At 37.1% G+C, this 16253-nt stretch overlaps 2 protein-coding genes across 2 annotated transcripts in view; one reads left to right on the forward strand and one right to left on the reverse strand.

Moving 5' to 3' along the window:
• The first annotated feature begins 178 nt into the window (after window positions 1-178).
• LOC306873291 (protein LTV1 homolog) lies at window positions 179-7040 on the forward strand. The gene is made up of 11 exons (XM_079422478.1): window positions 179-508; window positions 854-985; window positions 1075-1269; window positions 2103-2190; window positions 2832-2949; window positions 3118-3346; window positions 4108-4235; window positions 4316-4458; window positions 4716-4768; window positions 5475-5675; window positions 6278-7040. Exons 1-11 carry the CDS (start codon window positions 506-508, stop codon window positions 6389-6391), a joined length of 1404 nt encoding a protein of 467 aa, XP_079278604.1. The 5' UTR covers window positions 179-505; the 3' UTR covers window positions 6392-7040.
• LOC306873292 (interferon gamma receptor 1-like) overlaps window positions 6770-16253 on the reverse strand; it is an 11383-nt gene continuing 1899 nt past the window's right edge. Inside the window, exons 2-7 of the mRNA XM_079422479.1 lie at window positions 13270-13402; window positions 12913-13082; window positions 12682-12827; window positions 11912-12077; window positions 9879-10021; window positions 6770-8666 (exon numbers count right to left, since the gene is read on the reverse strand). Coding sequence (XP_079278605.1) covers window positions 8361-8666; window positions 9879-10021; window positions 11912-12077; window positions 12682-12827; window positions 12913-13082; window positions 13270-13402 — 1064 coding nt within the window. The 3' untranslated portion in view covers window positions 6770-8360. The remainder of the gene's footprint in view (window positions 8667-9878; window positions 10022-11911; window positions 12078-12681; window positions 12828-12912; window positions 13083-13269; window positions 13403-16253) is intronic.

A 16253-nucleotide genomic window follows, 5' to 3' on the forward strand; every position in this document is an offset into this window, starting at 1 on the left:
CCATAAAAAATATATTTTTTTAAATAACAGCTGGCACTGCAACAGCAACAATAAAATAAAAACACTAATGTATGTTAGAATATAAAATGTAAAATGTATGAAATGTAGAATTTGAGGGGTAGCGTCTAACGTCATCATCAGGACGTAACGTCACGTCGTTTAGACTAAACCAAAATTCGATTCAGGGGTGTTTCTTCAACGGTCGCTCTCGTTTATCCGATCGCTCCAGTATATAATTTTAAATAATATATATATAAATCGTAAATAATGTTATGTATAAATGATAACTTGTTTATAATAGATTTTTAAGCCAGGACTATAGCCCCTCCTTCAGTCAAACGGGATGGTATAGCCCAAAGATGGCCGCTGTTGTCCATGTGTTTCGAGCTGATAGAAGAATTTCTATTATTTGATTCTTCGTTTTTCACTTTTCCTAACATTGATACTATTAAAGTCACTTCATACCTGAAATACAAACACTCGGATAATACATTAACTTGTAAGAATGGTGAGTAACTTCAGTCTTGTTTCCATATTTAGCTGTCAGGCTTAGTGAATCCAGTAAGTGTGAAAATCACGTTACACTGTTGGTTATTAAATAACTTTGTCATTTAAACACGAAATACAGTGTCTGTGTTCTAAAATAGACTAGTTTCAGTTAAGGTTTATGCTTTGGTTTTGATCGCAAATCTATTTGTGTTACGTTTTAATAAGACAGCAAGCAATATTGAATGTGTTTATTGTAAAACATCTGGCCCAAACACACAAAGATGAAATAAAAGTGATCCTGCGGTCACAGAATATGACTGATTTGTGTGCTGGCGCATTATAGTTGTGATCTGTCTGTCTCCAGCCTCACAGAAAGAAGAAGACCTTCATCAATAAGAAGAACTCTGTGTCCTTTCACCTGGTGCACAGAAGTCAGAAAGATCCGCTCGCTGCAGACGAGACAGCACCTCAACATGTCCTTCTGCCCACTGCCAAGGTACAACAAACACACCGAACAGGTGTTACGCAGTCATTACATTCAAATTTCACTCCCTGACTGTGATGCTGATGTATTTGTTCCTGCAGGTGGAGGTGGAGAAGAGGAGGGAGGAACAGCGCAAGTTCGGAGTGTTTTTTGATGACGACTACAATTACCTCCAGCACCTGAGAGAGGGGCCCCAGCCCGTAGAGCTGGTCTCTGCTCCTCACTTGCGTAGAGACGCACGACCAAAACCTGCACAGGACGAAGAGGACATGGAGGAAGAGGACGCCGACGTCCCTGTAAGGCCATTCGCTAGCAGCTCCTCCACGCAGCCTTTAGATCTCCATAAATCACAATTATATATTCTGCACATTTGATGCTGATGGTGTAATGTGTGAAATGTATGCTGCACCAGAAAAGCCCACACAAAAATCAAAATACTCACCCTCATGTCATTCTATTTCCATGGAACACGGCACATTGTCAAAAATGACCAGCCTACAAAAATTATACATTATCACCAAATATTGGATTCAATCTTATTTTCTTTAAATTACTCGATTATTGATCGTAGGCCTGAGCTTAATGCATGTTATGCACCACTGTTGAGTGAGTATTGCCAAAATGATCAAGAAAAAATGCTTTTTTCAATCAAAAACTGATCGTCAAAGATCAATTCATTTCAAAATAAAATCCAAAACCTGTGCTAGTTGAAAGAAAGCAAGTTGACAGAAAGATTGATTGCAAGATTTGGAACATAGCAAGAGCTTGATAAGCTATTTTTAAAAGGCCGGAAAAAAAAACGGGTTTTCAGCACAGGGCTTAATTCTTTTGTGTTGACATATTTCCAATGAAAACATGAAATTGAAGAAGTTCTTATTAATAGCCATCAGCTTTCATCACAGCTGTGAATCAGGTTTGGTTACTCGCTAATTCAAATCAAAAGTAGGCGCTATTAGGGAACAAAAATGTGTACACATCCCTGATTTCGTCATTATTTCGGTCCATTTTCATGTTAAATGTGTTATTAGATAACCTTGTGGTTATTTTTACTAAAAATCTGCGTGCAGCTAGAGTGAGGGTGACAACAAACAGCATTATGGTATTATGTTGATGTTTGTTATACTTGCAGACGGCCTCCATCAAACTGCCCTCGTCTGTGTTCGCGTCTGAGTTTGAAGAGGAAGTGGGTTTATTAAACAAAGCAGCTCCTGTTTCAGGTGAGATTAGAATCAGTTCTGCTCATGTGCCAGCTTTCACAAACCTGCAGAACAAACATTTATTTATTTAAGGTCATATCTCATTGGCTGCCTTGATTCATTGGTGGATTCATGACGATAACCAAAATAAGGCCTCAGACAGGGATGGGTCACGACTACTCCATTGGATTATTAATATTGTCATTTTTTTTATTACTATACAGTTCAAAAGTTTGGGTTCAATAAGATTAATGGTGTTTTTTATTAATATTTATGTTCATCAAGGATGCAATAAATCAAGTGTCCATAAAGGCATTTAAAATTTCTGTTTTGAAAAAAAGTTTTTTGAACCTTCTACGACAAAAATATAAAAAAAACATATGAAGCTGCACAACTGTTTTCATCATAAGAGCAGCGAATCAGTATATTTTCATGACTTCTGAAGGATCATGTGACACTGAAGACTGGAGTAATGCCTAAAATTCAGCTTTGATCACAGAAATAAATAATATTTTAAAAAACCAAACAATAGTAAATGGTAATGTGACCTTGATTCCTTGATTTACAAAAATAAATATATTTTCATAAAAAAAGATTACGCAAAAGGCCTGTAGTCAAAGAAACTGCCAAATGCAAATGTAGTTTTGCGTCTTGCTTTCCAGGGCCGCGGTTGGACATGGATCCTGACATTGTTGCTGCGCTGGATGAGGACTTTGATTTTGACGACCCAGAGAACATGCTGGAAGATGACTTCATCATCAAAGCCAATGACGTCCTGGGGTAAAACTCACAAATGACTAAAGATTAGCATGAGCCTGATAGCTTGTTGATGATTGGATAAGTTGTATGTAAATTAACTAATGTGAGTTAACCAATGGGGTGAATGCTTGAATCTGCATAACCCCGCCCACACCAAAATCCATGACCAATTTTTGTTTTCGACCTCAGTGGTGGTGGTGATGATGATGATGAATGGGAAGACACGGATGAGGAAGATGAAGACAAGGAGCAAGATTATGATTCAGAAGGTGGTCTGTCGGAAGACGAGGAAGGCGGCCGGAGAGAGTTCATGTTTGCCGACTGCGAGACCAAGAGTCGTTTCACAGAGTATTCGCTCACGTCTTCCGTCATGAGGAGGAACGAGCAGCTCACGCTCCTGGATGACCGCTTCGAGAAGGTCAGCCAGCAGATCTTCCACACATAAAGATGAACAATAGTGCCAGTTCACATTGAACGCAAATTAATCTTTAGTTTAGGCACACACTACAACACAGCAACATTTTTTTCTTTTCTGAAATGTTTACAGTTCGTTTAAAGTGCCACAGCCAAGTGTATTTTTTCTTTGCTGTGTAGTTACAAAAAAGTCACCAAACAATGAGATCGACACTGAAGACTTGAGTAATGATGCTGAAAATTCAGCTTTGATCACAGGAAGAAATAATCGCAATAGAAAAGTAATTTTTTTCAGGGTTTGAATTGAACTTTTTTTACTCGCCAGCCAATTTGGCTACTATTTTTAAGTTACCAGCCATTCATAACTTCTACTAGCCCCCCAAAAAAGACCAAAATAAACCAACAACTTGCAGCTGTCCACACTTATTTCTTCAATGCAAAGGAAACCAGTGCACAATTAGGCTGTATTTAATATATCATGATGGCTCACAAGTTCAGTACTTGCGTTAAATCTGCACAGAATTTGGCTTCAATGAACTTGCCCAAGAAATTCATGAGTGAACATAATTAACGAAAAGTAGCCTACTAAATTGGATAGTGATTTGACAGCGTTACCCACCACAACTGATTTTTAATTGTTAATTTGTGATTGTTCATTTCAAACCCTGGAAATAATATTTCATAATACCGCTGTGTTTACTGTATTTTATCAACTAAATGCAGCCTTGGTGAGCAGACATCAGTAATTGTCTGTTTGTTGACTAGTTTTACGAGCAGTTTGACGACGACGAGATCGGCGCGCTGGATAACGCAGAGCTGGAGGGCTACATCGAACCGGACAGCAAGCGTCTGGAGGAGGTCATCAAAGACTACTTCATACAGAAAGAGAAAGAGTGAGTGTGTGTGACTGTCACGGATCTGTGTGTGTGAGAGATCACAGCAGAAGAGCTCATCACTTTGTGTGTGTGTGTAGATGTCAGAAACCAGATCAGCTGGGTCCTGCAGAGCTGGCCTTGGTGAAAGAGGAAGAGGAAGAAGAGGATGATGAAGAGGGGGAGATTGAGACGCTGGTGACTGAGCCGGCTACAGAGCGCTGGGACTGTGAGACCATCATCAGTGAGTCTGAATCCATTCAGAGTTTCTGAAGGATCATGTGACACTGAAGACTGGAGGAATGATGCCGAAAATTCAGCTTTGATCACAGGAATAAATTACAATATATAGTGTATTAAAATAGAAAGTATTACAATTGAAAATAACTGCTATTTTACAATATTACCGTTTTTTTCTGTATTTTTGATCAGGTATTTAAGTATCAAAATAATGACGTCCTGATTATTCTAATCATGATAATTTTCATCTTTCTCTCCCAGGTACATACTCCAACCTCTACAACCGGCCCAAACTGATCCAGGACCCCCCAAAGGTGAAGAAACCTGCCTTACAGGTTTCATATGTAATAAACTGTTCACTCATTTAATTACACAGATAAAGATGGAAAGGGACTGATCAGATTCACTGCGAGTTACATTTCCAATTCAAATCCACATCCAGTTTGCATGTGAACCAAATTTCAGATGTGGTTTGTGTCTCTGTTACAGTATATGCTTTTCCCCTATAGCACAGAGACACAAGCAGACATGCTACATTTATAACAATAAGGCTATGAAATCAATTTAGCTAACAAATGGTGAGTTTGTAGTGAATTGAGCTTGTATTCATATTAATCTTAACAAATAATACCTACCATATGATTAACATGTTGATGGGTTTTTAATTCATCAGTCTAATTCATAGTATATGTAACTAATAAAGCACACAGACCTATTTTGTTTACTTGCTCTTTATAATAGTTTGCATGCGATGTCGTGATCAAAACGCATTTCAGACGTCATTAGAGGACAACATATTTGTTTATAGGGATGGATGGGGTTACATAAGCATTATTAGATCTTAAAAACACAAACATCAAGAGACGTGGCACTTAATACAAACAGTACAGCATGGTGCTGGCAACACCAAGGTTATGGGTTTGAATCCTGCATGAACTGATATTATCTATATCTTGAATGCAAAGCAAGTTTCTTTAGGTGAAAGCATCTGCCAGATGTATAATGTAAACGTGTTTGCAGCCCAAGGAGATCCGAGTGTCCAATAAGACAGGGATTCCTCTGGACGTCCTGCCGAAACCAGGCCTGACGAGCAAACAGGTGGAGAGGATGGAGAGGATCAACGACTCGGACCTGCCCCGAGCCGCCACGCAGCCCCGCTCACGGGACGAGAGCGCAGAGGAGAGGAGAGCCAGGAAACAGACCATCAAGACGGAGAGGAAGGTGCTTACAGTGGCAGTTTTTTTTGTTTAATCCGATGCATCATGCTGGAAATAATATTAATGTATGTTATCTTAATACAAACAGTACAGCATGGTGCTGGCAACACCAAGTTTCTTTAGGTGAAAGGGGGAAGTCGTGGCCTAATGGTTAGAGAATTGGACTCGTAATCGAAAGGTTGCGGGTTCGAGTCCCCGGCCGGCAGGGATTGTAGGTGGGGGGAGTGAATGTCCAGCGCTCTCTCCACCCTCAATACCACGACTGAGGTGCCCTTGAGCAAGGCACCGGACCCCCAACTGCTCCCCGGGCGCCGCAGCATAAATGGCTGCCCACTCCCCCGGGTGTGTGTGTGTGTGTGTGTGTGTGTGTGTGTGTGTGTGCGCTTGGATGGGTTAAATTTCGAGTATGGGTCACCATACTTGACAATACGTCACGACTTATCTCTGTGTTATGACCCGTCAGACATTATTAGTTGAGGAGAAGTGTGCTGTCATACTTTTTGCTTATTTTATAATAAAATGAGAGGAAAAATCTCACATTGGAGGAGGAAGTTGGCTCGGTAACTGCCTAAAAAGCACCTTTATTTTCATTCATTGTTGTTTTAGGAGAGGAGGTCGGAGAAAAAAGCAAACCAACTGGCGTTCAAACAGGAGAAGCAGATGCAGGAGAAGCAGATGGTTAATTTAAGAGCAAACGTTCAGGGCCTGAAGCTCTCGTAGGACGGCAGAGACTGTCAACAACACTGCGATGTTTCCAACCCCAGCAGAGACTATAGGACCTCACTGAAGACACGTCAGTAGTACATGGCATCATTTTCCTTACCAGAACTTCCATGTTTGTTTGACTCATACAGCGAGTATGCGGTTCTGAAAGATGTTTTTGAACAGTGTTGCCATGGAGACATGACATAAATAGAATCTACAGAAACTGTTCTATTTAAGTTTGATTGTTTGAAAGTAAACGGTCAACAGGAGTTAATTCCTTAGTGACTCGGCAGTTGTTGTTTTGTTTGTATAAAATGTAATTAAACATTTTATCATATTCAAAGGTTTTCAATCAGTTATATATAAAAAATAAAAAACACAAGTACTATTTTTCCATAGAATCCCAATCCGGTTTTAATAAAAACACAACATGGAAAAAAAAAATAATTACAATTTACAATTACAAAATTTACAAAATTACAATTTTTTTTTTTTTACACAAAGTTGCACAATATAACTTATTGCAAACTATCAGCCCCCTGTAGCTAGATAAGATGGCTTATTAAAGTGGCTTGTCAGTTCATCACGATGGAAATCCCATCATTGTTACGTATTATGCATAAATGCCATTCACAGGATTGAACAATAAACTATTTTGACCTCAAAAGTTCCTGTTTTCATTGGGAGTGAGCATGTTGAAGATCTGCTATATGACCACGCTCTGTGTTCACATCGTGTCAGAATAACAGCGAGTATGAGTTTAAGTTTAAGAAATTGTAATTGTGTTTTATAAAAGCTCTGGCATCATATAAAAACAACCAAACTGACAGTCTGTAAAGGATGTTTAGTAGCAACTTAACCACTACTGTTCAAAGGTTTTGGATCAGCGAGATCTTTTTGAAAAAAGTCTCTTCTGCTTACCAAGGCTGATCAAAAATAAACACCGTAATATTGTGAAATATTACAATTTAAAATAACTGTTTTCTGTTTGATTATAGTGTAAAATGTAATTTATTCCCATGATCAAAGCTGAATTTTCAGCATCATTACCCCAGTCTTCAGCATCACACGATCCTTCAGAAATCATTCTAATATACTGATTTGCTGCTCAAGAAACATTTCTCATTATGATCAATGTTGAAAACAGTTGTGCTGCTTCATATCTTTATAGAAAGCATTTTTAATGAATACAGAGGATTCAAAAGAACTGCATTTATTTAAGCAACATTATACTTTTGATTAATGCATCCTTCCTGAATGATTCCCCAGCTAACAATTTTTGGTTCCCGGAACGGTCTGTGTTTGCTGGATCATTTCTTTAAAAGGAATCATACTGACCACTTTTTGAACAGAAGTGTACATTTCTGTTTGATGTGACATCTTATGACAGCTCATGATTGCTGGTGCGTTTCATATTTAAAAAATAAAATAAATACAGAGTTGAATTACTGTAATAATGAAGTGTTTTAACTCAACAAAGCCAGGCAAGGATATATTTGGTGTTGTGAGTTTTCCAAGAGAACCAAATGAAACACAGTAGTTGTTTTGTAATGTCGGTAAATCCCATGAGACGTGCGAGAGGCGAGCACAGCTTAATGGCTTCAAATCACATGACCTGAGCAGCACTTGTAAAAGATATTGTAAAACTTTGTTCAAAGGCCACAAGATAAGACTCTGTCCGCTTAAGAGATAAAGCTACAGTATGTAGCAAAATATAAGTAGTAATGAACAATACTCAAAATAAGAAGAAAAATAATTAGTGAACTAGTGTGTGAGGAGTTTTGGTTCAAATAGAAGGAGTGCCGTGATGAAGACAAACGCCAAACACGTTTTACCATTGTGTCTCGAACCGGAAAACCAGGGGGAATTCCATTCATGATGTCATGTGAAGGCTTATGTTTGTAAGAACAGTCCCATCCCATGTCATGTTCCCGAAACACAACTAGGCGACATTTTGATGCCTTTACGGTACTTTCCTTCACTTCTAGACCTTTAAAACCAGTTTGGGTCCGTAACCATCTACTGTATCTCCAGGACTCATCTCCTGTCTTTGTCTGGGGGCATGTGGACAGTCGTAAACGCCCGACTGGTCGCTCTGCTCATCTTCAACAAGGTCATTAAACCCGTAGGAGCGGTCATCTTCCGAGTCGCTGCTTCCCAGATCCTCGTCATTGGACGATGGAATCAGTGTGGTTTGCTCTATAGTGTCCTCAGGCGGTTCGATCTGCAAATGCGGCTCCGTTTTTTCCGGCTCCATATTCAGTGGTGTCGACAGGTGTGAAGGGAAAACCTACCAAACCAGAAAGAGACAGTTTACAGTCACCCATCACTGTGCAGGAATGCTGCTGGGTAACATGCTCACATAAAACACAGCAGGACACTTCTGACAGATTAAGTGCATGCATTTCCCCAACAACTCGTTCATTTGTTTTTAGCTTTAATATATTTCAGTTTGAGTAATTTAATTTTAGTACTTCAACTAATAATTTGTGTCCGAGACAACATATGATTTCCTTTTTTTTTTTAGTTTTGATATTTTTATTTTGTGCCTTTTCATATTGTTTATATATTTCTGCTTAGTTTTATTGCTGTTTTAGTCATTTTTGTTTCCAAGACAACATTTCTAAATTATACTTTTTTATTCTTAGTTTAAGATTTTCATTTAATGTTTGTTATTTATATGCACTACTTTTAATTTTTTTTATTTTACCGAGCTTCAAAAGGCAACATTTTTAGTTCAACCTTATTTTAAGATTTTCATCTAATATTTATTATTTAGTTTTAATGTATTTTTATTGCAGTTTAATTTTAGTAATTATAGTACTTCAAAATTATTATTTTTTTTTTTGTGAACTTCCAGGGCATTTTAAATTCAATCTAAGTTTTAAATTGTCACGTAATATTTAGATTTTATTTTATTTCAGAATATATTGTTAATAGTTTTAGTTAATAACAACACTGATGGTGACTGGTTATTTTATTTAATTTTTTAAAAATACTTTTCTGGAGTATTAAATGGATAGTAGTCAACTTTATGCACCTTATTCTTCAATGTTGAAGTAAGCCTATGGGCGAGACTTCTGGTTGATTAGCGGCTATAGGGTAATAACGAGAAGAATAACAAAGTCAAGTAAACTGTAAAACTGTTTGCACTACAAACCAGTGTCTTCAAAATTAAAATAATATATTAAAATTGTATGGCAAGATGCACTAATTTGCAATATCAAGCAGCAAATCAAGCTGTTTTGTACAGCTAAAAATAGCTGGATGCGGATGAGACCAGAAGCCAGACCCATATTTACAAATGCGGTTCATTTCATAAATACATATGATCATGTCTTGTGTAAACAGGATTGTGCAGCACTGATGTAAATAGACAAGTGGAGGCTAATTATAGTAAAAAAAAAAAAAAGAAAGGAAATAATGTGGCATTCCGTTTATACCAATGTTTAACTGAACAAGGTGCACATAAATATCAAGAACAGGTCAAAAAGCAACTTACAAAGAAATTTGGGAACATAGAGGGAACTTTCCTCTTCATTTCTGAGTCGAACTTCTTCGCTAACAGCATAATGACGACGGTTATGAACAGCAGCGTTAAGACAACTCCCAGCACTGGATACACGTACACGGTGACCGGAGGATCTGGATGGAAGAACGAAAAACATCAGTCAATTATATCGTCCTCAGCTGTGCGTGTATTTATTGTTGGGTTTATCATTTAATATCCCTTTATAATGCTTGGTTTCTGTTTCAGCTTGGTACTATTGAGCCCATATGTTTTGTCTCATGTATAAAAAAAATATATATATTATTTGCCTTCAGTATTAAAGTATTTTAAATGTAAACTCTGCTTTAATCTGCTACCTAATATGTTAGAAGTCAAAAGTTGGGATGTATTCACACATTTTCTATTATAACTAGCAAATACAATATAACCTGAATTCTGGAAATAGTTTTTTAAATTTGAATAAAATGAAAACCAAAAGAATAAATCAAGCCAATATTTTATTCACAATAGAACATATATAACATAAAAAACAAAAATGTTTAAACGTAGACATTTTAAAATTTTATGCACAAAATGAGCTGATTTCAAATTTGATGCCTGCTACAGGCCTCAAAATAGTTGGGACGGGGGCATGTTTACCATGTGGTAGCACTCCTCTTTTTCTGGAGTTTTGGTGTTGTAATTTGGTCCCATTCTTGCCTGATATAGGTTTCCAGATGCTAAAGAGTTCATGGTCGTCTTTGACATTTTTCGTTTAATGATGCACCAAATGTTCTCTATAGGTGAAAGATCTGGACTGCAGGCCAATTCAGCACCCAGACTCTTCTACTATGAAGCCATGCTGTTGTAATAGCTGCAGTATGTGGTTTTGCAGGCCTTCCCTGAAATAGACATCATCTGGAGGGGAGCATATGTTGCTCTAAAACCTTTATATACATTTCAGCATTCATAGTGCCTTACAAAACATGCAAGCTGCCCATACCACATGCACTTATGCACCCCCATACTAATGACACGCTGGAAGGTCTCGCTCCTCTTTAGCCCGGAGGACACGACGTCCATGATTTCCAACATGAATGTCAAATTTGGACTCGTCTGACCATAGAGCACTTTTCCACTTTGAAACAATCCCTTTTAAATGAGCCCTGGCCCACAGGACACAACGGCGCTTCTGGACCATGTTCACATATGGCTTCCTTTTTGCATGATAGAGCTTTAGTTGGCATCTGCAGATGACACGGTGGATTGTGTTTACCGACAGTGGTTTCTGGAAGTATTCCTGGGCCCATTTAGTAATGTCAATGACAGAATCATACTGATGAGTGATGCAGTGTCGTCTGAGGGCCCGAAGACCATGGGCATCCAACAAAGGTCTTCGGCTTTGTCCCTTACGCACAGAGATTTCTCCAGTTTCTCTGAATCTTTTGATGATGTTAAGCACTGAAGATGATGAGATTAGCAAAGCCTTTGCAATTTGATGTTGAGGAATGTTGTTTTTAAAGTATTCCATAGCACTCTTTCGCAGATTGGAGAGCCTCTACCCATCAATTCTGAGAAACTCTGCCTCTCTAAGACATCCCTTTTATAGCTAATAATGTTACAGACCTGATGTCAATTAACTTAATTAGTTGCTAGATGTTCTTCCAGCTGAATCTTTTCAAAATTTCTTGCTTTTTCAACCCTTTGTTGCCCCCGTGCCAACTTTTTTGAGACCTGTAGCAGGCATCAAATTTGAAATGAGCTCATTTAGTGGATAGTGTAATATTTCTCAGTTTAAACATTTGTTATGTTCTCTATGTTCAATTATGAATAAAACATTGGATCATGTGATTTGAAAGTCTTTTAGTTTTCATTTTATTCAAATTTGAAAAAAAACGTCCCAACATTCCCGGAATGCAGGTTGTACATAAAGTAATGAAAACTACAAAATAATTGTATTTGGCTATACTTCAGCTCTGTTCACTCTGTTTCCACAGTTATCCTCCTTGTGAAGCGAACAGAAGACTGGTTGAAATTGTACTTACAGCTTCGTATGTCTCCTGTGAAACAGCTGCTTCTGAGATTGAAAAACCCCTGTCCGATCCTTCCAGTCAGATTGACGCAGTATTCACCGCGGTGATTAGAAAACACAGTGGACGTCTCACATGTATTTTGTGTCTTTTCACAGGTTTTACAGACTTCTTTCTTATCCTGTAGAGAAAACAATCGTTACAACTATTTAAAAGAACAATTCACACAAAAATGAGCATTTTGTCATTATTATTGAACTCCATTTGACTTGAGATATACACTACTGTTCAAAGACTTGCTGATGAAGATTTGAAGACTTGTTTGTTAAATAAAATGTAATTGATCAAAAGTGAGAGAAAATCATGGTTTTCCCAAAAAGAGCACAACTGCAGCAGAAATGTTTCTTGAGCAGCAAATCAGAGTGATTTATGAAGGATCATGTGACACTGAAGACTGGAGTGATGATGCTGAAAATTCAGCTTTACATCACAGAATTTTTTTACAAGATATTCACATAGAAAAGAGTTATTTGAAATTATAATAATATTTAACAATATTTCAGTTTTTATAGTTTTTGGGTATGGATTTGAAGAAATATATTTACTTACATTTGAATCTGTTCCTCACAGGAATAACTTCAGAAAGCTACTTTTATGGTGCTTTTTTGTCCTTATTGGAGCTATAAATGATTATAATCTATAAAAAGCTGCTGAAGATTCTTCAAGTGAGGTTTTTTGTATTTGGTTGAACTCTTACTGCAAGCAGACAGAAAAGTGAACATTACCTCTTCTGTTTCGATACAGTATTCCAGATTATCGGTGAGGTTGAGCAGAGCCGGTGAGTTTCTGTACAGCTGAAGAGGGTTGGTGAACTGGACGTGAAGTTTGCCGTCTTTGGGAGAAAGTTCAACCTCAGGAAAATCCAAATAACCTTAACACACCATAGTACAGTTAGATTATACTGCAGGAATTTGCTATGATGGATGATATTTCCCATAAACACAGACTAAACATACACTTAATATTGGCGGTGGCATATTTATTATAGCTGAAGGTATCTGATTTGGTCGGCTCTGACTTCTCTCCTCCTCGTACGGCCATCACATTAACACAGTACCGGTTGAAAGCTGGGTTAAACAGCATTCTGGATATGTTTAAATGCAGATTTTTTGTAATTTTAGAGTCCCTGGAACAAAAATATATAATAAGAGTAAGCTCATGATGGCAGTCAAACACTTTCAAACTACAAATAAACAAGCTTAGGGTATTTAAAGGATTCACCAGTCATTCAATCAAGATAAAATGAACATTTAGAGACTATAAAAGGCTCTTAGTAGCTATGAAAGATCAGGTTTTTTATTCTGATGATTTACCTTTCATTGAACTCGTCTTTCACCTTCACCTGGAAGTAAACATCCTGACTGAGATCAGGATATTCCCATCGAACTTCAACTCCATAGCTGTCACACTGAATAGACACGTTAACAGGAGACGGGAGACTCACAGCTAAGAGAGAGACATAATCACATCAGCGTTTGATCAATAACATGCTCTTTTCTCTATGTTTGCATTAGTCTGATCACTAATTGTATATTTGGATATTATTCTTTTATTATCTGTGTCCTGTCCTGTTACTGTCTTTCTGTTGCACTGTGGAGCTGCTGTCACTACAACAAATTCCTCCTACGTGTAAACATACCTGGCCAATAAAGCTCATTCTGATTCTGATTCTCTATATTACATTTCTTATTATGCTAAGTAATGCAATGCTCATAATTCCCATTCAAAGAACTAATAAAAAAGACCAAGCCTGTCAAGGCATGTGCAGGTCAAATTTCAGAAAACAAATAATGAAATATACTTTGTAATATAATGAAAATGAAGCCTGTTTTTAAACAGCCTATTTTTTTTTTTTGCATTGTAACATCATTCTTTAAAGATAGTTCAGCACATTTCATTGTCAGTAAACAGCAAAAGTATTACAATTCTTGTTTGCTTATAATAATGCCAGAAAAGTGATATACAGTATTCACAAAATGAAAAGTATAATTATTTAGTAAGTGGTATATTAAGTATACAACATAGTAGTATTTTTATTTTAGTTTAACTACTGAATGAGAAATGCCATTTAAAATTCTGGAGTCTGTAATATTTATAATCATCTTCTGCATTTATTTGAAACAAACAAACAAAAAACTATTATTAAAAATTACAATAATTGTTTTGTGTGAATATTTTGTAATATGCATTTTATTCCTGTGTCACGTGATCCTTCAGAAATCATTATAATATACTGATTTGCTGCACAAGATTTTTTTTTTAATTGTAATAATGTTGAAAACATTTGTGCTGCTTTTTTTCAGGATTCTTTGATGAATAGAAAGTTAAAAAGAACAGCATTTATTTGAAATCTTTTATAACATTAAAGTCTTTACGGTCACTTTTGATCAGTTCAATGTGTCCTTCTGAGTATTACTTTCTTAAAAAAAAAAAAAAAAAAAAAAAAACACTACCGACCCTGTAACAGTTATGAACAGTGTTTTTTTTCCTTTGGGTTTTTCATGTAATAATTCTGTCCTTTTTTATATATTAATTATGTTTTTAACATTCTTCAGAAAAGGATATTTTCATTACAGTTGTAACAATGAGAATGGTTTTTCATAAAAAGGCATGCTAATCATTTCTTTTCTTATTTTAATGTAAACAGCCACAGTTACAGACAGCGATTCCTGTTGTATTGGTTGAGACTGGCCTGACAACGCCATCAGTGCTGTTTGTGGAGATAGTATGAACAAGCCTTTACAGGGTCCATGTCCCCTGGTGACCCTCCCCAGCGCTCTCTCTTCTCGTGATAAACACAACACATATCAAAACCATCTTCCCTTCCCTTCCCTTCCCGCTGGCTCTACTCTCCAAACACCCACGCACACACACGCCATTTAACATGTCACGTACACTGCCATTACCACCGACCAGTGCCAGTTTCTGTCTGATAGCAACCTTGTATCTAGTATTTTGGACTTTGCACTGCTTTTATATTCAGATGTCTTTTAAACCCCTATAAAGTTGACAATCAAATGCTCTTATGTGACATATTAAAGAGCATTTATAACTGTAATGCAATAAAAAATAAAACAAGGTAATTGACCCTTTGCAGGGAACTTGATTGACAGGCGATCTGACCAATCATAACGTTGAATCCGCCCTTTTGTCTGACAAACAAATCAGACAGGAGAGTAGATTAACGTCGGTGGACTTAATTGAAAAATGGAGTGCATTGATGTCTTTCCGCAGTTGAAACAAGATACCTTCTGATGTTGATGTTTATTTCAGGCTAAGTAATAAAGAGGAAAAGGTGATCGGTTCACGTGTGCCGCTTGAACTGAGGCAATACAGTGATCCGTTGCAACACATTAAAGAGCCACAAAACTGTATTCATTGTTGGAATACATTGTTTGAAAAATGACAAATTTTGTCTTGTCTGTCGGCATGCTGTCAGTTTCCTCTTTGCTCTGCGATGTATTTAATGCATGTAATGCTTGAGAACATCATGTGTAGTGTGAGAGTGATATGGCTTGTCAAACATAGCAACAGTAACTAAGGGGGTGTGTCTGACGAAGGGTCAGTTGCAAGTTTTCATCTTACAATTCAGACTTTTTTCCTGCAGCTGCATTATATAAAATCTCAATTCTGACTTTATTTCTCAGAACCGCACTCAGAGAATCTCACATTCGGATTTTTTTCCTCACAGTTGCAAGTTTATGAGAAAGCTAGAATTGCTAATTTATTTCTCAGAATTGCTAGTTTATATCACACAATTCTGACTTTGTACCCAGACAGCAACATAGTGTTGGCCCAGATCCGGCCCACGTGAAATCCATGCAGGCCAGATGTGGGCCGGATCTGGGCAGACACTATGTTGCTGTCTGGGTAACTGTCAAAGCCAAATTTATATCACGTAATTACCACAAAAAGTCGCAAATTCCTTCACATAGAAACAGCTATTTTAAATTGAAATAACTTCACAATATAACCGTTTTACTGTATTTCTGATCTTATTAATGCAGTCTTGGTGAGACTTCTACATAAAAAAAAAAAAAAAAAAAAAAAAACTTAAGAACACAATTCCAAAGAACATAATTTGATTAGTTTCATAAGCCATTAGTCACATGGGCTACTTTTACAGTGTTGTGCGTGTATGAGTATCTGATGAAGCGCTCAGACTCGTTTTCCTAGTTTTGACTATTGACCATTAACCATCACTGAGAAGACAAGTAACAAGAAAACAAATACAAACAAACCCAGCCCTTTCTCTCATCACAGGCATTATATTCAGAGAAATCACGGTGTAAAACAG

This window comes from Barbus barbus (genome assembly GCF_936440315.1).
Source record: "Barbus barbus genome assembly, chromosome: 7".
In the NCBI taxonomy this organism is placed as follows: Eukaryota; Metazoa; Chordata; class Actinopteri; order Cypriniformes; family Cyprinidae; genus Barbus; species Barbus barbus.

Excerpts from the sequence above, each read along its gene's own strand:
- LOC306873291 (XM_079422478.1), top strand. Across the intron at positions 3,347-4,107 it reads TGGATGACCGCTTCGAGAAG|TTTTACGAGCAGTTTGACGA; the intron begins GTCAGCCAGCAG and ends TTTGTTGACTAG. Across the intron at positions 5,676-6,277 it reads CCATCAAGACGGAGAGGAAG|GAGAGGAGGTCGGAGAAAAA; the intron begins GTGCTTACAGTG and ends TTGTTGTTTTAG.